The sequence below is a fragment of the Gracilinanus agilis genome, chromosome 1 (assembly GCF_016433145.1).
Source record: "Gracilinanus agilis isolate LMUSP501 chromosome 1, AgileGrace, whole genome shotgun sequence".
In the NCBI taxonomy this organism is placed as follows: domain Eukaryota; kingdom Metazoa; phylum Chordata; class Mammalia; order Didelphimorphia; family Didelphidae; genus Gracilinanus; species Gracilinanus agilis.
The window spans coordinates 8539885-8567683 of record NC_058130.1 but is presented as its reverse complement, the minus strand read 5'-3'; the positions used below and the strand labels follow the sequence as shown (position 1 = coordinate 8567683).

At 45.6% G+C, this 27799-nt stretch overlaps 1 protein-coding gene across 1 annotated transcript in view; it reads right to left on the bottom strand.

The window, feature by feature from the left end:
* Window positions 1-3431: 3431 nt before the first annotated feature.
* Window positions 3432-27799, bottom strand: part of VPS41 (VPS41 subunit of HOPS complex) — a 164958-nt gene continuing 140590 nt past the window's right edge. Inside the window, exon 22 of the mRNA XM_044675398.1 lies at window positions 3432-3527. Coding sequence (XP_044531333.1) covers window positions 3432-3527 — 96 coding nt within the window. The remainder of the gene's footprint in view (window positions 3528-27799) is intronic.

The window sequence follows — 27799 nt, the reverse complement described above, 5'->3', positions numbered from 1 at the left end:
TTGGCTTGCTCCTTACTCTTTGCTTTGGTCTCCTGCTTACTGTGTTCCCTTCTCACCCCAGTGTCCCAGATGTTCCCTGCCTGCCTTTCAAGTTCTTCTCTTCATGAAAATTGCTTCACTGCCTCCTTGTAGGTTCTTTCACTCTTGTATTCATTTTGTGGAGTTATTTTAAGATTGATTAGAGAGGATTCTCATGTGGTTTTGAGTTTCCCTGCTTCTATTCTGCCATCTTGGCTCCACTCTTGATGCCTCTCTTAATGAAGCCCAAGTTTGCCTTAGCTTTCTTTCTTTTAAACCCTTACTTTATGTCCCAATAACAAATCTAAGACAGAAGGGCAAGGGCTAGGCAAACGGTGATATTATGATCACATAGCCAAGAAGTATCTGAGGCCAGATTTTAATCCATGTCCTCCTGACTCCAAGTCTGCTGCACTGTCTACTGGGCCACTTAGCTGTCCCATTAGTTTTCATTCCACATTATAGTCTTAAATTAAGCTCAAAATCCACTAAAACCCTAGATTGTTTCAGTCAAGCTACTGCTTCCCCACATCTTCCTCATCTTGAATTTGTGAATGGATTTTTTGAGCTCACGTGAAAGACCTCCCATTTATTCCTATTGAATTTTGTATTCTTTTTTCAGACTAATATCCTGTGTTGTCAAGACCTTTTAACTCTGAAATCTACTATTCAGAGTGTAGTTACCTCTCCCAGGTTTCTGCCACTTGTAAATATAAAAACTATGCTTACTTCCAAGTCACTGACATGTCAAATAGCACAAGGCCAAGCATAGATCCCTGAAGTGCTGCCTTGGAGACTTTCTTCCATGTTGAAATTGAACCATTAATGATCACCCTTTAGAAATGAGCATTCAACTGGTTCAAAAATCAGCAAATTGTGTTGTTATCTCTCCTCCATCTTTTCCATGGAATAAGATGGAAACATTCATATTATGCTTTGGCTAAATTATATCTCTGAAGGCAGCTAGCTAGGTGACACAGAGATTGACAGTGCTGAACTCAGAGGCAGGAAAACTCATATTTCCTAAATGTGCAACTCTAGGCAAATCACTTAGTTTCTTCATACCTCAGTTTCCTCATATATAAAATGGGGGATAATAGAAGCAAGGTTGTTGTGAGTCTCAAGGGAGATAATGTATATAATAAGCTTTGAAAACTTTAGAGTATTATTATTATTATTATTTCTTATTTGAGATTCACTATCCTTTGATATTGAATAAGGTAATAATACATCAGCTTTTTGATCTGGCCTGACTTGTTCTTGATAAAACCATATTGTCTCCTTATAACCATTGTTTCCTTGTCTAGATGTTCATTAACCATCACTTTAATAATCTCTTCTACAGTTTCTCCAGGAATGGAAGTTCACTAGCTTGTAGTCTTCACTGTCCATTCTCTTCCTTCTTTTGAAAATCAGGACCTTTGTCCTTCACGTCTTCAGTACCTTTCCTGACATGGTTAACAAATTCATAAATATGAAAAATGTCTTCATTTGCCAGTGTCTGTCTGTTGCTGGTACAAATGAGAAAAGGCTTCCTTTCTCTTCCCCAACTCCTATTTTTCACTGATTACAATATCTTCATTTAGTATGGATGGTATTTAGGAAATAGTCACCACAGCAACACAGTCTTTCCACTAGTTTTTGTTTTCATGGGAATTGCATTGATTTGCTTAGTTGTCAGGAAAAAAAATCTGTTTGTAGCTAAAAATGTTCCCTCCCCCTTCCCTATCTAGCCAGCTTCCGAGCTTTTCCTCTGCATCTTTTACCAGTGGCTGCAGCCAGGCTAAGAAGCTAAAGATCCCCCCAAATATGGAATCCAAGATTCTGGAAGGGACTCAGGAGCTATTCCCTCTCCCCTGCAATGTCTCTGACAAGTGATCCTCTAGCCTGTGCTGGCAGATCTGTAGTTAAGGGGAGGCCATTACTTCCTGACACAGCTCATTCCGCTTTTGAAAGACTCTAGCTAGGAATTCTGGACTTATATCAGGGTCAAATCTGTTCTTCGACCTCACATTTATCACCCTTTCCATGAGAGTGTCCTAATGGATCGAGGTCCCTGGGGGCTCTTTCAGACTGACTCCCCGACCTCCAGACCCAGGGGCTAAACTCTGGCTTTGCCTTAGTTGACCTTCCCTCCTTTTGGGGGGGCTGAATTGTTGGTCTGTGATATGTTGGGGTCCTGCATTCTGAATACCAAGCATGGCTTGTTCATCCACAGATTCTTCTGTTCCAGCAAATATTCTGACTTTAAAACAAAAAGCTTCCTACCGGAGGGATTCTTACAGCTCATCTAGTTCAACCTTGTCACTCGATAGATGAAGAAACTAAGGACCAAAGGAATAAACGTGGGGCCCAGAGAGAGGACGAGAGCCAAGGCAATATAGCATAATGGATAAAGTGAGTCAGTCAACAAGCACTGAGGAAGCCATTGCCAAATGTCTGCCATGGTCCTGCCCTCCAGGAGCATCCTAATGGGGGACAAAGCCCATGCAGCTGTGCACACTGGAGATAGAGAGAGTTAAAGGGAAGATGCAGGGAGAGGAGAGCCGTGTGGACGAGAACGAGCCTCCTGTCGAGAATGAGATTGGAGCCAAATTTCAGAGAAAAACAGGAAAGCCGGGAGTCAGAGGGGAGAACGATGAGCCTCTGAGCACGAGGGCAGCCAGTGGAATGGCCCAGAGGCAGGAGAGAGGACCACAGCGAGAAGGCCAACGATAAAATGTAAGACGAGTGCCAAGGGAGGGAGATCGCGCGTTGGGAGGGCTCTCGATGCCGGAGCATTTTCTGTTTGGTTCTGGAGTTCACGGGGAGCCATGGGAGTTACTGGGTAAGGAGGGGAGGGTGGCGATCCGTCAGGGGGAAGGAGGGGAAGCAGCCGAGCGGAGGATGAACGGGAAAGAGGAGAGAGTCGAGGCAAGGGAACCAAGCAGCAGCCCACTGCAATAATCTAAACTGGAGGTGAGCAGAGCCGCGCCGGGCCACCAGGTGGCAGCAGCGGGAATGCAGAGAAGGTGACGATCGGCCAGAACTTACAGAAGTAGATGGGTGAGTCTCGGCAGGAGATCGGACCTTTGGTCCAAGTAAATGTCGCTGACGCTGAAATCCCAGCCACTGGCCGTGCCTTTGGCAGTCACAGGAAATTGGGGAAAGGGGAACGTTTGAGGGAAAAGCGGAGTTTTCTCGGGGCGCCTTTGGAGCCTCGTATTCCCCTGGCACTGGACGTCCCATTCAAGGAGTACAAAAGGCATTTGGTCAGTAAAATCAGAGCTCAGGAAGAGATAAGGGGCGGCTGCACCGACCAGGGAACAGCCTGCAAACGGATGAAAGCCCCAAAGTGAATGAGATCACCGAGAGAGATGGCTGAGGAGAGGGCGAAGAGAGAGCCAGGACAGAACCTTGGAGGAAACTCGAGATTAATAGGCACGATGGGAAGATCCCACCAAAGAATCCGAGAAGCGGCAGTCAGACAGGGTGGAGGCGAGCCAGTCCAGGGCGGTGTTCGTGGCGCTCTAGGAGAGATGGAGAGAGTCAAACACAATGTAAAACGCTAGAGAACGGTCAAGTGCGATGAAAACCAAGGACGTGCGCAGAGTTCACAGTCAAGAAAAGCTGGATTCTGCCTCAGACATTTTCCTAGAAGCAGGACTTTGGGCAAAGCCCTTCCCCTCTTTGGGCCTCAGTTTATATACGTGTAACGTGAAGAGTTTGGTTCTTCCGGCTCTAAATCTGTGATCGTGTGAACTTGAGTTTCTTGACTCCCAGCTCAGAGATACTACAAGCCCAAGATGCCGCTCTTCTTTCACTCTTGCTTTGCCTTGATGGCAGTTCCATTTTTTCAATAGACAAATGTTCATGATCAGATTCCATGCTCCCAGTCCTGTGCTAAGCGCCATTTTGGGGGAGACGGAATACAAAAGAAACAGAAGACACAGCCCTATTGCCCTTGGGGAGCACCCATTCTTCTTAAAGAAATGAGACCTGTATCCTTTTAACCATCAGAAGACATACAGGGGGCAGCTGGGTGGCTCAGTGGATGGAGAGTCAGGCCTAGAGACAGGAGGTCCTAGATTCAAATCTAGCCTCAGGCACTTCCCAGCCCTGTGACCCTGGGCAAGTCACTTGACCCCCATTGCCCACCCTGACCACTCTTCTGCCTTGGAACCAATACACAGTATTGACTCCAAGACGGAAGATAAGGGTTTATTAAAAGAAGAAGAAGAAGGAAGAGGAGGAGGAGGAGGAGGAGGAAGAGGAGGAGGAAGAGGAGGAGGAGGAGGAAGAGGAGGAGGAGGAGGAGAAGACATACAGTGGTCTTAGGCTGAGTGCTAAGTTGCTTGGTGAGATAACTATAGCAAGAGTTTGGTGAAAAGAGAGGTTGGAGGGAGAGAGAGTCCTCAGGTGTAACTGCAGAGCAGAGTAAGGCAGTGGGGGCAGAGGGGAGGGAGGAGAGACCTGGACTCTGAAGACCAGGGTGCCCTGAGCAATTTTCTCCTCTTTCCTTTTAATGTGTATCCTGGGGAATTATTACACCTTCCTACAGCCTTTTCCATCACCTCAGGGAAGCCAGATGGAGAATAAAATAAGGCAAAATCTAATTACATGATGAATATAATTCATCTAGCCATATACTGGTCCAAGTGGTCTTTTAAAGCTGCAGACTGTTGTCTCCCACAGAGCTGTAACTAGCAGTTTTTTACACCTTAGTTGAGCCCAAAACAGAGTTAAAGAAAGAGGCAGGAAATACATCCTCTTATGGTGCCATGAGTGGGGTAGGGCTCATGGGATGTCACCAAGGATGCCACTGGTAGCTTCCTATTTTCGGTGCCAGATGCACGTTCCTATATGTTCTTTAAGTAGCCTTTTCATTTCAGCAGCCCTGGAGGAGACCCCTGTCACCACATCCTAGTTACAACTTTGGTCTCCAGGGAAGAGGGATCTCCTTGGCCAGAGGAAAGGACTTGAAGCAGCCAGGTGCAAATGGAATCATAGTTTTCTAACTTGCTAGTGGTCTGGCCCTTGATGAGTCATATAATCTCTCTGAGCCTCAGGTCTCTCATCTGGGAAATGGGCTTATTTTACCATGATCTGCTTCCAAGAGTCATATGAGGGTGGAATGAGCTAATGCATGTGGAAATAATTTGCAATGTGATTTTGAGTCCTGCTCATGTCATTCAAAGGAGAAACTAGAACTCTTGAATGCTGGCAAAAAGAATAGGACAATCAACCAAAAAGGAGCCCAATATTTATTTGGGTTATTTGGGGAGGTGGATGGTTTCAGAGAACTCTAATGATTCCCAGAAACCAGGCATTTAGCTGGGTGTAGGGAGAAGGGGGGGGTGGATTGGTCCAGGAGAGCCATAAGTCATTTCTAATTCAGTTTTCAAATACTAGGAAGAGAACTGATGCTAGTGATGAAAAATCCCATTAGGGAGTGTGCAGATGGGGCTGCAAAGGGCAAGTCACTGGCACATCAGCTTGATCCAGTATTTCCCAAACATAGCAAATGCATCCTGAATAAGGAGATTTGCATACAAATGCACGTGTCAGTTTGTGGCATTCATAGGCATTAAATCCTTCCCTCCCCCTCTCAGTTTTGACAATACTCTCTCTGGGAAGTTCATTATACTGAAATTTTCTCCAAATGGGGCCCTGAGAATTATGTAGTGAGATGGGAATCGAATCATACCAGCTAGGACTAGGCAGAAAGCAGCCCCACCCCAGCAGACATAATGTTGATTCTTTCCCCTCACTAGAGGGGCTTGCTTATTATGAACAGTCTACTAAGGGCAGTTAGGTAGCGCCTTGGGAATGGGGACAAGAAGACTCATCCTTCTGAATTCAAATCTGGCTTCCAACATTAGCTGTGTGACCCTGGGCAAGTCACTTAATCCTGTTTACCTCCATTTCTTCATCAGTAAAATGATCTGGAAAAGGAAATGGCCAACCACTCTAGAGTCTTTGACAAGAAAACTCTGAATGGAGCTATAAAGAGTCACACGTGACTAAAAAATGACTGAATAACAAAGAGTCTGTGAAGAGCTGCCAGGTACTAAAGACTCATTTTCTGTTAACCTGCCCCAGGAAGAGAAATTTGCAGCCACCTAATTACCTTTTTGCTGGCAGCTTTCCTATTCCTATTGTATGGGAGGGAGGAGGAGAGGAAGGGAGGGAGGGAGGAAAGGAAGGAGAGACAGACAGACAGACAGACAGAGAGACAGAGAGAGAGTCAGGGACAGAGAGAAAGAGAGAGAATTAATATGAATATGAATTATGGCTAACAGCTACTCCACACAACTCACAGTAATAGCAACACACATGCTATGGCGCCAATCTGTAAAACCTGACATTTCATCTAAGTTAAAATCCAAACAACATGCATCATTTGCTGAATTTCTCCCCTTTCATTCATGGATGTAACCTGCTGGACTGAGGGTATTCTTTGCATGGATGAGGCCCTGGGATTGACTCTCTCAAACTATGTCAGCTTGTGCTCTATTTGCTTACTTTTAAACTAATTTTTATTAATAAAAATATACCATCCCTTCCTCTCACCTCCCACTTCACATGGAAAAAGAAAGAAAAACAAAATCCTTATAACAAATGTCCCCAGTCAAACAATTCCTTTACTAACCATGTTCAAATTCTCTCTGTCTCATTCTGCACCATGAATCCATCACCTTTCCTTCAAGATATGGTAACATGTTCCATCACGAGTCTTCTGAAGCTGTGGTTGGTCATTGTATTAACCAGAATTCTTAAGCCCTTCAAAGTCTTTTACCTTTACAATGCTGTGGTTTTCTTGTATAAATTATTCTTCTGGTTCTGCTCACCTCACTCTACATCAATTCACACATCTTCCCAGTTTTCTCTGACACTATCCCCTTTATCATTTTTTGGAAAGAATAATATTCCATCATATTCATACATTCCCCAATTGATAGACAGCTCTTCTTTCTCTAAGTTTCTAGTTCATTGCTACCACAAAAGAGTTGCTCTAAATGTCAATCTGAGTGAGTTTCCTAATCGTGGTATCACTGGGTCAAATGTAGGCACAGTTCCATGACTTTAGGTCCACAGTTCAAAATTGCTTTCCAGAATGACTAGACCAGTTCTCAGCTGCACTGCCTTAATATATGCTTAATGTCCTACTTTAATTAATGGTCTCTGCATTAATGTCATGCCTGCATGCATATGCTCCAGCATGTTATTTGTCTTTTCTGGTCATTTTTGACAATCTGATGGATAGGAGGTTGGGCCTTAGGGCCGTTTTCATTTTCATTTCTGTAATAATTAGTGATTTGGAGTATTTCTCATAGGACCATTGACAGACTGAATTTCTTCCACTTAAAACTTCCTTCATATTCTTTGACCATTTATCCACTGGGGAATGACTCTTATTTTTAGGCATCTGAATCCATTCCATACATGTCTTAGAAATGAAATGAAACTTTTTATCAGATGTTTTATCGGATCACATGCTACATTTACCCATTTACATATTTCTCTTCTAATTTTATCAGCATTGATTTTGTTTTGTATAATTGCCATAGGGATTGTATAATTGCCATAAAACTAAAAAATCTTTTGAGAAAGAAACATTTCAGGAAAGAGAGCTCTTTAACTCTTTGAATCTAGAAGATGAATTGTTTGAAGAAGGCACCATGAAGATGCCTGAAGAAAACCTCCACAGCATCAGAAGATCCAGCATGAACTTTGGAGTATAATTAATTGAACTGTGTGTGTGTGTGTGGGGGGGTGAACACAAGTATTTTGAATGTAAACTTGCATGCCAAAGGGGATTACCCCTTAATTAGCTTATTGTCAGTGCACCTAGAAAACATTGGTTTACTCTCTCTCTCTCTCCCTATCTTTCATTTCCCTCTTATCTCTGACTATTGTAGTTTCTGATTATGTAAAATGATTCATTGGAGAGACTAGTCTTCCAAAGAATCACAGGGGGGATTGTGAAAGGGAATTCTTGGTTCTCTTTGAGTTCACACTTGTAAAAAAGGAATCTTTGCCTTTGGAGTTATAACTTTGGTTAATAATAACTTAAGTACTCCTACTTAGTACCTCACTAAATTGTGAGGACAGGATTAATTCTCCTTTGTCCACCTTTTGATTGAATCAACATAAGCTTGAACTAGGTAGAGGAGCTCACAAACCACTTAGTGAATTCACACCTTACTTGATGCTAGGTGAGAAGCCAATAAGATACTTGGAGAGCTCCGTTCTTTTTTCCCAACTCAAACAGCCAGAAACTTTTGAATTCTTTTAAGAGTTCACACACTCAGAAACATGTGAATCCAAAGGTGACAACTCAGATAATTTGGAAACTGTGATTGACCTCTATGAAAAGGGGGCAGGAACAGGAAACCACCATAAAAGCCGTGAAAAATCCCTGAGCAGGGAGTCTGGTAAAGTGGAGTCTAGTGGACAGTGAACTCCAAGAAGAGAGTCACTCCAAGAAGGAAGTTGGCTTCAAGAAGAAGGTTGTCTCAAAGAAGAAAGTTAACCTCAGGAGTCGCCTTCAACTCTAGTCATTGTCTTGACCTGCCTCTTAGAGGGAACTTGGGTGAGTGGATAGCTGGTTTTCCCTTCCTGTCTTTTGGAGATAGTTTAATTCTGATTGAAGATTAACAAGTCCTGGCCAAGCCAAGCACTGTAACAATATTTAGTTGAATAGGTTAATGTCTTCTCTACCCTTTTGTATTTCTCTACTTTTACTCTTTCCACCTCTTTTATAAATAAAAGATTTATAATTTTCATATAATTTAAGTCCAACCACTAAATTTAACTGTTACATTTTGTAGAGAAATGTATTCATTTTTAATGACCAAAATGGTGCATTTTACCTTCTGCAATCCTCTTCCATTGATTTAATGGGTAATTTCTTCCTTGTTTCTCTAGCTTGTTTATGATCACTCTCTTTCCCCCTGATATTTAAGTCAGGGATAGACAGAAGTAAATGAGAACAGTAGTTTAGTGGCTGGTAAACTCAGAGATCCTAGCTATGGGGATAGAAAACTCACTATTTGACAATAATCACTGGGAATACCAAAAGGCAGTCAGGCAGAAACTGGATAGAGACCAACATCTCACACTAGTTACCAAGAAATTCTCCAAATGGGTCCATCCATGGTTTAGACATAGAGGGGAACAAGAGTGATCATAAACAAGTTAGAGAAGCAAAGAAGAAATTACCTATAATAAAAAATTAATACATTTCTCCTTAAACAATATATTTATTTGGTAACTTTTTCTTGTCATTGATATAGTTAGAACTTCTAGCACTCTTTCACATAGTAATGGTGACAAAGGACATAGCTGCTTAACCTCTGATCTTACTGGCTGAAGTAGAGGGCTTTGGGGGGAAGGGAGGGTCTGGATCTGTGATTTTATCTCTTTAGGGATTTCCTGGTGTGGGGCCTCCATGCACCAAAGCTGATCAGTAATTTCTCTCTAACTTACTGTCACTTACAGTCTTAGAGAGGATTATATGTACAGCCCAGCATGTGTTTTCCTGACATCAAGGCTGGATCTCTATTTACGGTTTTTCCAAGCATTGTACAGGATTGAGAATAATAATGACAGCCATGGAATACATTTATTATATATACATGCATACATACACACATATCCCTTCCTCCCCACCCCAGGATGATGTAGTGAAAAGATTATTTATTCAATGACTATAAAGATGTTATTTGAAACCACACTGAACAACAACAGAACTCCTGTCAATACTGTGACCTAGACTGACTTCCAAGGAACATGCAACAGAGAGGTGGCAGATGATATGTTTGGAATGAATTACACATTCTCAGAAGATCATTTGATCCTTTCAACAACTCTCAGAGATAGTCGCTATTATTATCCCAGAATCAGAGGGTGGGAAGGAACCGAAGCCACCCTCTAATCCAAGATATACATCATAGAAACTTTCATCCCCAAATCCACCAAGTGGTCATCCAGGCTCTTCTTCAAGATCACCATCAATGGGGAACCCAACACTTCTTAGGGAAGCTCCAATTTTTAGGAAATAATAAGCCCAAGTTTGCCTCTTAGCTCCTTCTCTCCTTTGTTCTTCATTCTGCCCTTTGGGGCCAAACAAAACAAATTGAATCCTTTTTACCCATGATAGCCCTTCAAACCTTGAAGATAGCTATTACGATTCCCTTGACTTTTCTCCAGTTTAAACCTACCAAGTTTCTTCAGTAGATCCTCATATTTCAGGGATTCAAAGTCCTTTACTACCCTGGTTGCTCTCCTCTGGACAATCTCCAGTTGATTTTAAGCCACGGTGACCAAAATTGAGAACAATGCTTCAGATGAGAGAGGATGATGACAGTGTACAATGGGACTGTTAATGACCCATTCCTGAGAGCTCTGCCTTCCAAAACAATCCAAGATCATGGTAGCCCTCTTCTTTCCTCATCATGCTGGTGACATATATTGAGTTTGCTCTCCTCAAGATGCTTTTCACAATACCCATTGTATCTAACCATGCCCTCCCCATCTTATACTTTGGGGAGGTTTTTGTTTGTTTTTAACTTATTCAAGATTTTTAAAAATATACTTTGGCAGGTTTTTATGTTCTTAAACAAGAAATTTATGTTTATTCCTATTGAATTTCACCTTGTTACTTTCAGCCCAGCATCCTAGTCTGCTAACATCCCTTTGGGTCCTGATTCTATCATCCAGTGTTTTAGCTCTCCTCCCAGCTCAGTATCATTTGATAAGTGTCACATCTATGCCTCTGTCTAAGGCAATGAAAAAAGGCTTAACCAATATAGGATCAACTACAGAGCCCTGGGATGACCCACTGTTGACCTCAATGCACAATTTACAACTATTCCCTGGGCTGGATGTCCAACTAGTTTTGAAACCATCTGATCATATTATCATAGATTCTCCACAAAAATCACGTACTTAATCAGAACTTTGTTAAGGTCTTGATCAACTACATCCACCATTTCCCTCTCATCTGCTAGCTCAGTCATCCTGTTTAATAAAACATAGTGAGGTTAGTCTGGCATGACCTATTCTTGATGGCTCAATAGAATCATTGCTTCTGTTTCTACATGTTCACCACCCATCTGTAATAATCTGTTCTTGTATTGTCCTAGGAAGAGAACCTGACCCACTGGGCTATCACTGGCAGATTTCCTTTTTTATGAGTCTAGGACAATATCAGCTTGTCTTCAATCTTGTGGGACCTCTCCCATTTTCAGCGACTTTTCAAAGATCATTGATAGACGCTCAGCCATCAAACCTCTTAATTCTTTCAGCGCCTGAAGAAATAGTAAAAATAGAAGAAATAGAAACCTGCGCAAGGAGACTTGAATTCATCAAGGACAGCCAGAGGCTCTCTTACTATCTCCTTACTAATCTTGGGTATTAAGTCCCTTTTAAACCTTTTCTGTCTTATCATTCCATTTTATTCATGGCAATTCTCCTATGGAAAGAAAATCAAAATGAATTCAGCTGAGCAGCTCTTCTTCTGCTCAGTTATTTTACTGATGAGGAACCAAGGCTCAGAGAGGACAAGTTATTTTTCAAGAATCTCAGAGCTAAATACGTTTCTTGGGCTGGATGTAAACTCTTGTGTTCTGGATTCCAAGCCTAGAGCTCTCTCTTCCATGCTGAGAGGTCATGGTGGGTTGAGCCTTGAATGCCAAGCTGGGGAATTTATAATTTATTTCAGAGGCAAGAAAGTTTCAGTGTAGATAGCCATATGTACAAAAAGGTGTCTTGGGGGGTAAATGGCCAGGTAATAAAGTATGGGGTATAGTAAAGAAGGAAAGATGGCAGGCAAATGGGAGCCTGGAAAGAGTTCAGAAAGACAGGTGAAGGCCTGAGCTACATGGATGACTTTGGCAATGGAGAGGTGGAAATGGATGAAGAGTCGTCATCTAAATACTCCAAGCCCAAGGTCCTTTCACCACACCAGGTATCATGGGGGAATTGCCACAAAATGACCCTTTTATTATCATTGGTGGCTATAATTTAGTCTTAATACTTGGGGTAGCATAGGTTTCTGTTTTTAAAGTGCAGTGGGGGGGCCTTGTGAAGAAGGCACAGAGTATGAAAAAAGAAAAGAAAAATGACTCCTGACCTCAAGGGGTTTACATTCTACTGGGGGAAACTCCATGTTCAGAGATATAAGAATAGGATTAGACCCACAGTGCATTCGGGTGGGGAGGACATCATGTATCACTCTGGTACCTCGGAGGTCCTGCCTTGACTTAACTCTCTCTTATTCTATCCTAGTTATTTCAAGTGAAGCATGTCAGTACAGCAGCCAACAGCGATAAATGCCTGCCATGCCCTTTAGGGGCCAGAGTAAGAGTCAACATCAGGAAAAGGGAGGAACACTCGGTGTTCTCAGTGTCTTGAGAGAAAGAAGCCAACGTTCTCCATGAGCCACAAGCCCAATTCCTGGAGAGGTATCATGGCAGAGTGGACAGGGAAGTGGGCTTGGGATCAAAAGACCTTCTTTCAAATCTCATCTCAGACGTCAGCTGGACGACTCTGGTCAAGTTATTCAACCTCTCTGTGATTCCATTTCCTCATGTGTACTCTAAGGTCCCTCCCAGCTCTACGACCTCATGATACACAAGTGCTAGACTCATTAGGAAACTCCGAGCTTTGCCATGCCCAGCAAGCTCAGGTTAGGAGTAAAGGACAGGCATCCAAGGCAAAAGGTGGGGGTCAATGACTCTGTGGAGACAGAGAAAAGGAGGCCCCCTCAGCGGCTGGCAGAACAGCTAAGAAAGCCCAAGACCTCACATCCCAGCAGGCTTGGCTTTTGAGGCCATCGTCTCGGTGGGAATGACCACTCTGGGAGTGCAGCATCCTCATCCTTCCTCCAGTGAGGCTGCCCAGGTGCTCCCCTATATGACTCAGCACTCAGGTAGTTATATCTGGTAGGGAAGTTCTGGTTCAGCTTCAGGGAGGTTCCGTTTTCAATTTCCCAAATTGTGAAGTGTTAGAGTGGATAGAGCTCTGGGCGTGTGGTCAGGAAGGCTCTAACACTGATCTATTGTGTGTCTCTGGGCCTGTCCCCAACCTCTACCTCAGTTCTTTCATCTGTAGAATGAGATGATGGGTCTTGCTGGCCTTTAGGGTCCCTTCTCTCTCTCTCTCTCTCTCTCTCTCTCTCTCTCTCTCTCTCTCTCTCTCTCTCTCTCCCTCCCTCTCTCTGTGATCCTAAGTGACTTGCTCAAGTCCCATCTGAATTCAGCTCCTCCAGGCTTTGAAGCTGTCCTTCTAGGCATGTTGGCACCAGCTGGCAGAGGGCAGGAATAGGAGCCGTCTCTTCCCCGCTGGCCGGAGGCTTCTAGAGTGACCGTCCTCCAAACAGAAGGCTAAATGTGCCATAAAGCTGGGACACTGAGGCACTGCGATTGTGCAGATGGAAGAGGGGAAAGAAGGACCCGTCATTTCTTCAGGCCCAGCAAGCTGGGGGCCACAGAGCTGCTGGCGGCGGACCTTCTTAATCCCGGGGCTGACAGCTGTAAGAAATAGCCGAGATCTTATCGGAGAATTGCAGCTGGTGATCTGCTTAGCGTGATGGGAAATCAGGGCTCTGGCATAGACACCCAGGCTAAGCCGAGATCTGACAGTCAGATTAGAAACAGCTCACTCGCCCTCCTGGGGACAGAGATCATTGCTTTCGTGCATCAGTCCCAGGAGATCCCATTCCTGTGGGAGGCCCAGATAACCCAGGTGAGGAGAACCACCACAGATCAGTCAACAAGATCTTGGCGAGCCTGGGAAAAGCCACTTCATGTGCCCAGAGGCTTATTTGGAAGCAAAAATCAGAAGGGAAATTCCTTGGAGGTTCTTGGCTCTTTCCATGGATTCCGATTCACTGGCTTTAAGTTTTTGAAATCCAGTTATAAGTCATGAAAAGAGAGTCTCAGAGGGGGAAGGAAGGAGAGGGAGGGAGAGAAGCCTCAGAGGTCAGCCAGTCCAACCTACACCTAACTAAGGATTTTCTCTTCAATGTACCTGACAAGAGGACATCATCAGGCCCTGCTGGAGGACCTCCGGGGAGAAGGAGATCACCATCTCCTGGAGCCACCCAGCCCATAGCAAGTTTCTGCTAAGTAAGGCTCCTCTTAAAGGCCATTTGTGGCTCCTGGTTCTGCCCTCTGGGGTAAAAGAAAACAAAACAAAACCCAAACATGAGCCTTTCCCATGTGATAAGCCTCCTAGGGCCAGAGTCAGCTCCCACACGCTCTCAGAGATGTCTTCTTGGGGCTGAGGCTCCTGAACAAGTCACCTATTTAATCAATTTAGCCAAGTAACAAAGGAAAAAGAAGAGAGACCAGCCAGGGCAGAGGGCCCTGGGACCCTCCCCACATACCTCTTTAGCAGGCAGAGTGAACGGAGGCATCCGTTCTGATGTAGCTCACAAAGAGCTTCCTTTGAAAGTCAGACAGAAAGACCAGGAGGGAGAGAGATGGTCACCCTGGGCAGAGAGAACTTTGCCCCATGCCATCCCCTACCCATTGCTTCCTCTTAGAGTGACCCTGGAAGGCTACACCTTCACCCAATAACTGGAGTTCTTTGGCCATTTTTTTTAAACCCTTAACTTCTGTGTATTGGCTCCTTGGTGGAAGAGTGGTCAGGGTGGGCAATGGGGGTCAAGTGACTTGCCCAGGGTCACCCAGCTGGGAAGTGTCTGAGGCCGGATTTGAACCCAGGACCTCCCATCTCTAGGCCTGACTCAATCCACTGAGCTACCCAGCTGCCCCTTTCTTTGGCCATTTTTGCTGAGGTAACAGGGGGCCTCTTGAAAGGAGAATGAGACTGAGTTTGGGTCGTGGCCCTCCTACGTCACCATCTTCCTGGGCCTTAGTTTCCTCACTTGCAAAATGAAAGGGTTGTCCTAGTTGGTCTTTATAGACCCCCTCAATGATTTGTCAGAACTTTCTGCATGATACAGGGAACAGCTCTATTTTCTGCCTTACTTGCCAATAGAACCGAGATCTCTGGGAAATTCGGGGAGACATCCAGTGACAAATAGGTTTGCCTTTGTCCTGACGGAGCCTCTGCATAATACCAAAAAAATGCATTTCTCAGATAAACCTTATCTCTGGTCTCTTGGGAATGCAGGTCCTGCTTTCTGGAAGAATGTTGCTACTTAAAGAGAAACAGAACGTTTGCATTATCCTTGTGACCAAAAAGATAAATGAGATTCATAAAAGCCTTTGCTGGAGATACTTGCGGTGACCACGGAGTGGTGGATATTAAAGCTATTTTTTCTGTTAAATAAGAAATAAGAGGCATTTGGGGAAGGAAACACCCCCAAACACAATCAGTTTCAAGTGTTTCAGATGGAAGGAGGCATTCATCAGGGCTGGTTTTTGAATGCAGCCACTTACAGGTGGGGCAGGACCAGACCTACCCTGGAAGCTGGGACGATTGGGGAAGGGGAGAGGGAAATGACGGTCCCTTTCGACTCAAAGTCTAAGATCTTTCCATAATATTGGTGGGGGGTGATAGAGCTCAGTCTTTTCTGCTCCATCCTCATGCTGGATAGGGGACACAACAGAATCCTTCCAGGGTCTTCCCTATCTCCTCTCTAGGGTAGACAAGGAGGGAGAAGGGTTAAGGTGGTCTTTTCTCTCCCAACCCTCTCTTTTCTGGGGAGATTTAATCAACTAGATCCTGTTATAAGAAGTGGCTCCCTTCAGGCTCTAGACAATTTAATAGCTCCCGAGTTCTACCTTGGCTGTTTCCTGTTTATAGCAGATCAAGAGTTAATAGTACAACCATAATAGCTCAGAGCCCCTAGTTAGGAAAACTTCTGATCTTCAGGCAGAGGTTTACCTGTCTGAACTAATTTAAATGTATATTTGTCTCTATCCTATTTATCCTATTAAGAGATGGAGGTTATCCTAACCTCTATCCTATTTATGGTTGAAAGAAAAATCAGGATACAGGAAATATTGAGACCAAAGAAGCCAGCAGAATCTATATTGGGATACAAGAAATATTTAGACCTGAGAAGTCAGCAAAGTATATTATGGTATCTCTGACTGAACAGGAATAAAAAAGGAAGCACTGCGGCAAGAATGGCCGTTTGTCGGTAGAGGGGAACTTCCATCTTTGAAGAGATAGAAAGCTTGAACCCGAACCTTTAGCCTGGAGATGCCTGATTGGGGTTGATAATCTTCCTTAATCTCATTTCTCTGTTATGAGTTTGCCCTCCTCTACTTTCCCCTTTCAATCTCTCCATTTGTTTTCTCCTCCTACAGAAGCCATCAGAATTCTGACTTGATCAACTCCTTAAATCCTGGGTAGGGCTTGGGATAGGATCTTCTCCCTGCTGTGGGTGCTTATCCTTTGAAGTCTCCGTTCCTTTCTAAGTCTGTTTCTCAGACTTTTTTGTGTGTCCTGAGCATAACTCAAGTCTTCCTTTTTGCTCAAAGAACACAATTGGTCCAAATTTGCACTCAAGGATGAGAAGGGGAGGCTTGTTCTGGACTACAAAACCCAGGATGCCAGTCAGTTCTTGTAGTAAGACTTTCCAAGGTGTGTACCTTCTCTCACATGCAATCATTTTATTAGTGTTTCTGTGGGTACTGGGGGGGAGTGTGTGGACCAGACAAGTGAATTTATCAGTATGGAAACTCCACAAATCAGATCTCAATAATTTTGTGAGGGGCAGCTGGGTAGCTCAGTGGATGGAGAGCCAGGCCTAGAGACGGGAGGTCCTGGGTTCAAATCTGACCTCAGACATTTCCCAGCTGTGTGACCCTGGCCAAGTCACTTGGCCCCCATTGCCTACCCTTACCACTCTTCTGCCTTGGAGCAGTGGATACTGTATATTGGCTCCAAGACGGAAGGTAAAGGTTATTAAAAAAAAAGAATATCAATAATCTTATGGCATATACACTTGGAGAATTGTTTGTGGGAGTCAGACACCCATGTTCACCTAGCTCTGCATCAAAGACAGGACTTAGCACAGCGCCTAGCATATATTGGGCACTTCATTGATTATTCCACTCATTCATCCATCCATGCAACCATCTAGCCATCTTACCCATTTTGAAAGTTGCTGGCTTGGTCTTTCTGCCTCATCTCCCCCCATTCCGAACCAGCCTCTGCTCTGTGGCTAAAGTGATAGTTCTAGAGCTCAGGTCTAACTAGGTGATAGTCACCCCCCTCATTCAATAAACTTCAGGAGCTCTTTGTTACTTTGAGGAGAAAAGGCGCCTACCCGCTGTTTAACGCTCTTCGCAGCCTGACTCCTTCTTGCCTTTCTAGTTTTCACACACAAAACACAAGGTCTCGACAGCATTAGTTCACGATCCCCTTTCACAGGCCACCAGAACCTGAGCATTTGGGTCTCAGGCTCAGCCCGATTATTCTAATTGACAAGCAAACTGACCTCTGAATTTAAGGAGGTGAGGTAGCTTTTCCATCATTTTCTGGTGTACGACTACTATTCATGCCTCCTAGAAGGCAAATGACTTTTCTGGGGGGGAACCCCAAGTTTTAAGCTTCTTCAGTCCTTCGCGTTTCTTGTGATGGGAATCGGAGCTACTCCAGCCCCTGCTGTTTCCTAAGTTATGACACCACATTTACGTATATGGTTGCATCCTTTAGCTTCAGTCAATTGTAAAAATCCCATTTGGCATTGGAAATCTTTCGCAGCCTGGCTACAGCCTACTGGGACCTTTTGTTGCCATGGAGATGCTACCCCAGAAGCTTCCAGATGTTGATATTTGAGGATGGACCTTTCAGGGCTGGTTTTGTAGAGACTTCTGGGAGGAAGAGACCAGGAAAAATTGGGCTGGGTTAGGAGACAGAATATGGAACTGAGCCTCCATCCTGGGGCCATGTGGACTTCTGTGGGGACTGCGAGCCAGGTCCCTGGCCCTGTGTTAGCCTGCTTTTACTGCAATCCTGAACTACAGTGGGAAGGGCAGGGGGACCTTTACCCCATGACCAAATAGCCCCGGAAAAATGGTGTCCCCTTGGCCGTTTTGTTCCTGTTTTTCTGTTCTGTGCGCACGGAGTGGATTTTCTGACCAGGGGAGCTTCCAAGGCAGGGAGCAGAAGCCACGGGAATTCAGGGTGGGTTTGGGATCAATATTCTATCAATGCTCCGAGAAAACCTTGGAAGTGGTTTTTAGGACCCAAGAAGAGTCCGTGGCCAGGATGCTGCCTTTTGACGTGAACTTGATGGCACCAAATCCTTACTATCTATCGTCTTCCCCAGCAGATCCAAGTGAGATGGATGAGTCGGGATCGGGGCAGCTAGTTGATGCCGTGGATAGAATTCTGGGCCGGGCGTTAAGAAGACTCATTTTCTGAGTTGAAATCTGGCTCAGTCATTGAATTCAGACCTGAGCAAGTCACTTACCGCTCCTTGCTTCAGTTTTCTCGCCTCTAAAATGAGCTGGACAAGGAAATGGGGAATCTCTCCAGCATCTTTGCCAAGAAAACCCCAGATGCGGTCATGGAGAGCCAGGCATGAATGGAGAGCAACACGTAAGGTGTTGAGGGAAATATGGTGCTATAGTTTCTACATTGGCACTTTATTCTCACTATGTAAATATTCCTTTTTAAAAGCTATGCAGTGTTAAGTGATTGTGGATCTGGGGTGCTAGTTCCTGCCCCCCCCCATGGGCAAAACAGCCAGTGGGGTTTTGAAGTGATAGCTGAGAAGAGTTTCCCCAACCCTTAGGGGATCTGAGAACTTGGAGGAAGAAGATACAGCAGACTTGGATCTGAGAGAGGAGGACCACAGCGTACGTGCCATGATCTGTATATATGAGTGCACGTGCGCTCGCTCCATAGAACGTAAGCTTCCCGAGGGCAGGGACTCTCATTTGTCTTTGCTTCCTTCTACACAAACCATTTAATAAATGCTTGTTGGTTGACTGCTAACCCCTCCCCCAAGTTACCAAAGAGCTTGGGGGAGATGGAGGAGGAGTAAGGTGTGAGCTAGGGGATGAGAGGACTTCATTTGTGCTTAATATCAAATCTTATATTGAACTAATGAACACTGGAAGGAGAGAAAAATGAGGTTATTCAGGGTCCCAGAAAGTTATTAAAATGATTCCTCTGACTGGAGATTCATCTAGCTTTGGTGGTTGTCAATCAATGGGCCAGCTGGGAAATTAAGAACAATCCTATCCACCCGAGTCACTCATCCACCATTTAATTCACATACTCTCAGGAGAGGAGTTTGAAGAGACTGCAGGGGCTGTCTGTCTCCTTCCATTCTTTCCTACGTCTGCAGCTCAGTGCTCGAGAACACCCGAGTTCAAATCCAATCTCAGAAAATTTCTTTCTGTGTGGCCCTGGTCAAGTCACCTAATAACCTCTATCTACCTGTTTCCTCATCTATAAGATGAGGGTAATAATAGCAACTACCTCCCAGGGCTTTTGTAAAGATAAAATGAGATATTTGTACATCAGTCTGCAAACTATATATATATATAATGGGGAATTTAGCTGAATCAAATAAGGTCACCAAATCCAAGCTTTGGTGACCTTGATTCAGCTAAATTCCCCATTTATTATGCTCCTACTGTGTGCGCATGTCACTGCAATCAATTACTAGAAGTAGCCTTTGGACATCAGGGTCAACCAGGGTGATGGTAAGTACCTCAAGGGATCCATGTCCTCTTCAATGTTTGTACTTCCTGCTCCCACAGAGGGGTTTAATAAATGCTGAACAATTGACTGATTGAAATAGAGGACTTGCAACCCCATTTGCCACTCTTTTGAGTGCTTTACTCATCCCAAGAGGTAGCTTTGGCTCCGGTGTTTGCTTTTGGGCTATTTTTACTCAAGGAGGGCTAGTGAAGGAAGTTGGCAAGAGGTGGGGGCATCTCGGGGCTTTAACTCCCAACTAAAAGTGTTGGGTTCAATTGATTTGGAATTGATGATGCAGAAGCCAGACCTGCAGCTGCTGGTCTCTTATTCCCGAATTCTCCAGATGCCAAGCAGAGGACAGATTCTTCTTATGGAATGATGGATCCCATGTTTGACATTCAGTGAGTGACAAAGCACTGAGAAGCAGTGAAGCATGATGGTTAGAGGGCCGCTTTGGGGTCAGCAAGACTTGGAGGATCAAAGTTCTACTTCTGGCATCAACTGGCTATAAGACTAGAAAAGGCTCTTCTCTGTCTCTGTCAGTGCTCAACACCTGTTTGAGATCCTCAGTTGTGCAGCAGGGGCTGGTAAGCTGCAGTGAAGGGAAGTCCTCACCAGGAGCCGTGAAACCATAGAGCAAAGCCAAGTAATGAGTGAGCGGATGAGTGTGCGGTGCTAATGGGCCAGGCATGGCAATGTGGTTCCGCTGCTGACCCAGGAGTCCAAGGGAGCCCAGATTTTGGGAATCCCAGAAATTGCCCCCAAGGCCTGGACCTTTTCCCCTTCTGCCTCCCCCCCCCCCCTACATAAAGGCTGGTTGTCCTGATTGCGATTATTACTTGGGAGGACAAGTTAAGACCTCAAGCAGGAAAGGGCATTTGATCTGAGCCCTGGAGGAACTGAGGGATTCCGATAGGCGGAGGGGAGGATGCTTATGGGAGGCATCCTAGGAAGAGTAAAGCAGAGCAGGGCTCTCCGAGGACCATCAGCTGGAGCAGTGGGGAAGGAATTTAAAGGAAAAAGAAATGGCTTCTGCAGAACACTGACAACTCTCTGCTTGCACAGAAGCTTCTGCGGTGACAGATTCTGTATTCCTGCACCCTGCGAAGGGCTATGAGATTCAGACAATTAAAGGGATGTGGAACAGATGGGCACAGGATCTGGGTATAAAAATAACAGAGAGGGAGACTGAATGATTAAACATACTGAAATCCTTCTAGAACCTTCACATTTCAAGTGGGGAGGGACCTCGAAGGCCAGCTAACCCGATCTCCCATCAAGTCTGGTAATCCCTTTGGAGCACCTTTAGAGGACAGATAGATGGCAGCCAAGTCTCTTGCCTGAAAATGTCTAGTGACGCGGTCCTGGGGCCATCATGGTCTGCTCTGTTTGGGAATCACTTATTGCTACAATTCAGTTCCAAAGCCATTGAATAAGTACCTACTGTGTGCAGAGCTCTGAGTTAGGTGATTTATCAGATACAGAATTTAGATAAGACATAAGACAAGTCCCCTGCCTTTAAGGGATTTATGTGCTAGTAGGGGGATTATTTAGTTCCTTCTGTGTGCCAGGATCTTTGACAATTTATCTCATTTCAGTCTCACAACAGCTTTTTGAGGTAGGTCCTATTATTATCCTCATTTTTACAGTTGAGGAAACTGAGGAAAGAGGTCAAATGATGTACCCAGGGTCTATACATTTAGTAAGTGTCTGAGGTCAGATTTGAATGTAGGTCTTCCTGACTCCAGGCCCTGCCATCTAGCTGCTACCAAAACAGATAGCCTTGATAGAGAATATTGCTTTTAGTGCACCCAAGAGCCCCTCAAAACAAATCTATTATGCAGTCTGAAGAGAGGTCACGACTAATAGCCAAGAAGCATTTCTTAAGCAGCGCCATATTCCAGGTATGGAATTATCCACTAGAAATACAAATAAGAAAAAGGGGAAAAAAAACATTCCTGCTCACAAGGGGGTGACAGTCAGATTGAGGGAGATGATGCCGCCCAGAAGGAAGACAGAACCCATCAGAACGGGCTGGGGCTGGAGGTGGGGAGGAGGATGTTTTGAGTGTAGTCAAAGCCAAGCCAGCAAGTGATGGGAACATCCTGAGCCTTCCATGAAGGGAAGTTAGGGGAGGAATTGATTCCAATCAAAGGGGAAAGGCAATGGAGGGTCCTGAGGAGGAATGGGGAGCAGCAGACAAGGCTCTTGGACAGAAGTGGGATTGTTAGAAAGTTCTTTTTTTATGTAGGTTTGAAATCTGTGGCTTATCCCACTGCTTCCCTAGAAACAGTGAAGATCTGTTCCATGCCAGCCTTTCCAGTATTTTCCTTCCTTTCTCCACAGTCTTTTCTTTCCAAAGCCCAGCATGCCGAGTTCCTTCCATTGCTACTTGCACGCTACATTTTCCAGATGCCTCACTAGGGGAGTCTTCCTCCCCCCTCATTTGTCAGGCCCTCTTAGAATGGAGCCCTCTGAAGGGAAGGCGGCCCTCCAGACTTGATCCAGTCATGCTGTGGAGACAGAATTGTTTGGCTGTTTGGAGCCTGCCCATCACACTCAGCCCGAAACATCAGCTTTCCCTGGCAGACCCAAGGCAGGCTTAGCTCCTGTGAAGCTCGAGGTCATGAAAAACCTCTCGGCCTCTTTCAGGTGAACATCTACCAATCAATCTCGATCTCTCCCACCCCGGACTGGTCTAAGGATGGGATCGAAAGCATCCTACCATTTTAGCCCTGACACCCTTACCAGGGGACCATCTCTCAACGCATCTACTAAGTGTTAAAATGCCTTTAAGGTTGAATCATGCTTAGGGAAACCTGGCAGCATCTTTGGGATCATCTAGAAGTCATAAATGTCGTTGAGAAGAGATTCATTTCAGAAATTGGAAAGAATATGGAGGCCTAGCAGAACCCTGTGAAGAACAGCCTTGAACGGAGGAAGAGTCCTCAGTCAGATCTCCTTCCACTCCACCCTGCTTTGACTGGAGGAGAATGTCCTACTTATGGAAGCGTATTGGACTTCCTATCTTCCCACTGGTGTCTTGGATTTAACATCTCCAGGTCAGCTGTTGGCAACATCTGTATTGGGAGCCAAGACTAGCTGGATACAGGTTTACTGTTCTTATGGGGAACTTCTTGAGCACTATAAAAATGGGAGAAAAGGATTTCTAGCAACCTGGAACAGTTACCCGCTTTGTCTCATCTACTATCTAAGCGTGAGCCCATTTCCCCAGAAACCTGTATTTATTAGTGTGAAAGTGTGTCACAGACTTGGGGGGGGATATTTTGGATGAACAGGTTTTAATGTACCACTTTGGTGAAATACCCCTCCCTAAAAAGCTTCTTATGGATGATTGACTAAATAATTCTTGGCTGACAATCTTGGGAGGAAGCACACTGATGGGGGCTTGAGCCAGTGTTCTTAGAGAATCACCTTTGACTCTTCTGGGCGTACCCCTAGAATCCTGAGGGAAGAGGTGGTTAGCCAAACTCCAGATCTGAGATTCATCAATAAGAATGGGAATTGGGATAAGGATCCTTAGAACTCATATGGATCATAGTTTGAGCCATTGAATGAAACAAAAATGCTGGAATATAAAGGGTAGAAAACTGGCTTCAGTACCAGAAAGATATAGGTTCAAATTCTGCTTCTGAATTCTGTGTGATCCAGGGCTACTCAATTAACCTCTTAGAGCTCTAAGTGGACTTGAGTTTGGAAGACCTGAGTTCAAAACTCCTATCAGCGATGTGACTGCACAAGTCATAGTTTCTCTATATTTCAGCTGCTCTAAAATGAAGAGATGAGTAGATTTGATGGTGCCCAAGGTCTCTTCTAGCTCTAAATCCATTGTCCTATGAACGTGCAAAAATCTTAAGTAATGCCATCATCACAAGGGGGTCAAAGTGCCCAGAAAGTCTTAAGCTAGCAAACTTAAACTTCTTAACAGGTAGCCAACATGTCTCTGGAACTTTAATGCTTGCAAAGCCCGTTACAGACATTATCTCTCTTGCCTCTCACAACAACCCTACATGGTAAACATCAGCGGCATTATTTTCCCTATTGTATAAATTTGGGCCTTTCTAACTCTATCTACCATGCCACACTCTCTCTCTGCCAAACGGAGAGAGATGGGAGCCAAGAGAGGCAAACACTGCTTTACTATACAAACTCATTTGTAAACCAGTACGGAGGGGGGAGGCAGAAAATTACAAACAACATCGTCTCATAGAATAATGAAAAGTAGGAAGCGAGTCTAGGAAAAACTTGGCGTGCGCCCCACTTAGCCAGATCATCCCAAGAGCTTGGATGAACTTGGCAAGAGGACCACAAATAGTTGGATGATAGAACATGTTTGTCAACATTTTTGTAACAACCCATTTGCATCATCAGTGACAAAGGAACCCCTACATTTGGACCCTGACAATCCAGTCATTTGGAACAGCTTCTCAGAAAATAAAGAGGAGTGTCTGGACCAGACTGGTTACATAGCAAGGAAACCATGCAGTAGGTATTTCACTAACCACTATTTTCATAAAAGGAATAGACTGGCTCCATCCATTAAGCAGGGTAGGGAATGTCCAGTGAATCACTTCCTCTGCTAATCCATGTGGGCATCTTCTCTGCAACTTTTATCCTTAGAGAGCTGGCTGAAGTACTGAGAGGATAACTGGCTCACCCAAGGTCTCCCATCTAGTGTATGTCAGAGGTAGGATATAAAAAACTTTCTAGAATTTTAGTAGACTGGTCTACTGTTCTCAAATCTCATTTACTTCCCAATTTAGGACATTGCATCCATTCATTTGGCATCTCTCATTGAGTGCAACCTTTTGGAGGTCATAAAGCAACTCAGCAATCATATTGACTAGTTTTAGCCCTGGAGAAGTGTAAAAGGGAATTCTTTGTTCTCTCTGAGTTTACACTTGTGAAAGGGAATCCTTTATTTCCTTTGTCTTTTGAGTTAACAATAACTTAAGTGTCTCTACTTAGTACCTCACCAGATTGTGAAGACAGGATTAACTCTCCTTTGTCTACTTTTGAATTGAATCAACAAAAGCTTGAACACCCTTCTTAGCATTAGGTGGGAGAACTCTCCACCCTTTCAACTCAGTCAGCCAGGAAATGAGAATTCACACCTCAATAAGCCAGGAACTTATGAACTCTTTCAATGAGCATTCACCTCTACAGGTGGTGAGATGTGGTTCCCACAAACACTGCCCCCTGGATAGTGCTGGACAATCTGGAAGCTGTGATTGGCCCTTGTGAAAAGGGGAAGGGACAAGAAGCCACTTATTGTGCCCTGAATTTCTGGGGCTAAAAGAAACACTGACTCCAAGAAGTTAGTCGGCTTGAAGGAGTTGGACTTCAAGAAGGTTGGCTCAAGGAATAAAGTTGGCCTCAGGGGTCACTTTCAGCTTGAGTCATTGTCTTGACCTGCCTCTGGAGGGGAACTTGGAAGAGTGGACAGCTGGCTTTCCCTTTCTGTCTTCTGGAGAGAGTTTAATTCTGGTTGAAGGTCAACAAGTCCTGGCTGAGTTGAGCACCGGAGCATTATAGCATTATTTAGTTAGATAGGCTAATGTTTTCTCTACCCTTTTGGATTTCTCTGCTTTCACCCTTTCCACCTCTTTTGTAAATAAAAGTTATTAAAGTCATTTCGACTCTGAGCAACACTTTGAATGGGCCACCACCATTATTATTTATAATCTTCATATATTTTAGTTAAACCATTAAAATTTAATTCTTGCAGAAGCCAATCCACCTTGGTCCAATGATTTGAATTCCCCCCCCCCTTTTTTTTTAAACCCTTAACTTCTGTGTATTGGCTCCTTGGTGGAAGAGGGGTAAGGGTGGGCAATGGGGAGGTCAAGTGACTTGCCCAGAGTCACACAGCTGGGAAGTGGCTGAGGCCGGGTTTGAACCCAGGACCTCCCGTCTCTAGGTCTGACTCTCAATCCACTGAGCTACCCAGCTGCCCCCTGATTTGAATTTAACAAGAGAAACTTGGCATTTTCTTACTTTCTCCTCCTTATTTGGGGTTTCATGGCCCAATTGACTGTTTCTGTCTGATCTCTCCAGGAATATGACTTCTCAGTGCTCTAGAAAACTCTCTTAAGATGGTAATTTGTAGAGAAGGTTCTGACCTGCATTGGTCCAGGAAATTGTCTCTACCAATGAAATTACTGGGTTAGTCCCTACTGCTAGCTCTTTCCAGGAAAAAAAAAGAATCCTCCTCTGGTTAAGAGAAGCAATAAGAGCCAAGCAGCTCTGCCTTGCTATCTCGCATGATAACCTTATGGTGCCTTTTCACTCATCTTCTTTGCTGAGCTCCTCATCTATTACTGCTTCCTTTCCAGGAACTCTGTAGGCAGAATCCCTTGGTTTTCTGCCTCTGGTGATCTTCCCCCATTGTCCTCCGGTTCTGAGTCATGACTACCATCGGGACGTCTCAGGGATGGCAAGTGGAACATGGGGAAGTTGATCTCCGGCACCCTTTTCGGGAGAAACGGCAGCCCTGACTTGATTGGGGTCCCAGAACAACACGGCTGTGGCTGGCTAGATGTAAAAGGCCAGAGGAAGGCCTCGGGTGTGTGGATGCCTCCCCTCAGGAGCATCCATGGGAGAAATGAGTAAGCGTGGAAGAGGATCAGAAGGTCCGACTGGCGGGGACAATACTTCCACTGGGGAGATCTCGGCTCCACTGAAGTCCTGAGATGGGTGCTAGGCCCAGAGTAGAGACTCCACCCGAAAGGAGCGTCCAGGCTTTGGGGGAAGCACCTCCACCTGCACACTCGATGGCAGAGCTTAGTGTGAGAAGTAAGCAACATGGGGGACACCCGCGACAGAAGCCCAGAATCTTGGGACCCCAAGTCTAGCGAATAGAATGAGAGAGAGCCGGCGCCCTCTGGAGAAAGCTGGGCAGAACCCGGGAGATCAGGGATAACGTGGTGTGACGAGAGGACCACACCTGGCCCTTCCTTACACCCACAGGGCACCCCCCCAAGCCCTCACGGTCACCCCGGAAGCCTCCCATGAAGCTGGTGACTACCTCGGCCTGCGGGGCTGTAGAGGGCCACCTACTCCTCATTTCTTTGGTAGCAGTCCCTGGGCTTCCAGTGGGCCGGAGGACTCTCCAGGGAGGCAGGACGGCCACCTCCCAGCATCCTCTCTACCCACAGCTTGGTTCATGCCGCAGCGCCTCCTCTGGGAAGGGGGGTCTGGCCCACCCGGGGCGCCCCCTGCTGCCCGGAGGCTGGAATAAACCCGCTCATTGTAAGCTCCTGCCCCAGGGAAGGCTGGGAGGCAGCCTCGGGGTTCAGGAGGCGGGGCTCCTGCCCGGCTGTCCTTTAAACACTCCCGGCCTCAGTTTCCTCTGCCATAAAAGGGGGATAAGGCCGCAATCCCAGGATGGCTGTGAGGCCCGGATCGTATAACGGGCTCAGCCCGCAGCCGGCCCCGCACATGGGCCTGTTATCTTCGCTATTTTGTAGATGAAGAAAGGGAAGCAAACAAAAGTAATGACCTGCCCAGGGTCACACGGCTAGCCTGGCAGTGACTGCGCTTCCCGGGGGAGGGGGGTGGCATCAGTACCCCCTTTTCCGGGGGTTTTGGGGAGCTTTTGTGCATGGTCGGAGGCTGGGGAAATGGGAGCTACTGGGACTGGGTCAGACCCCGTGTGTCCATCACATCCCAGGCGTAGCCAGGGTCCCCAGCGTCCCTCGAACCCAGAGCTGTGCCTCTCGGGTGACATTCTGTGCTCGTCAAGGACCCCCCCTCCCTTTCCCCCCAACCCTGCTCGGGCCCGTCAGGTTGTGGAGAAGGCCTGGCGCCCTGGAAGGTGGCTGCTGAGGCAGAGGCCTGGCAGGAGGGCCTGAGGGGGGCCTGCAGGGCTCCACCCTGGCCTCCCTCTGGGGGGCTCATCCCCTGCCTGGCCAAAGGCCCTGCCCTCTGGAGGCTGGAAGGGGGTGTTGGGGGCGTGCCAGGGGCACACGTGACCCAGCTTCCCAGAAGACCCTCCGCAGGAGCCTCCCTGTGGGCTGGGCAGCCCCGCGAGGGCGAAAGAAGAGGCGGCAGCGCACAGGCTGGTCTGAATCAGTGCTTGTTGGGGGGGGAGGGTAAGGGGGCGCAGAAGGGGCGCGAATCTCCCGGCAGGAGC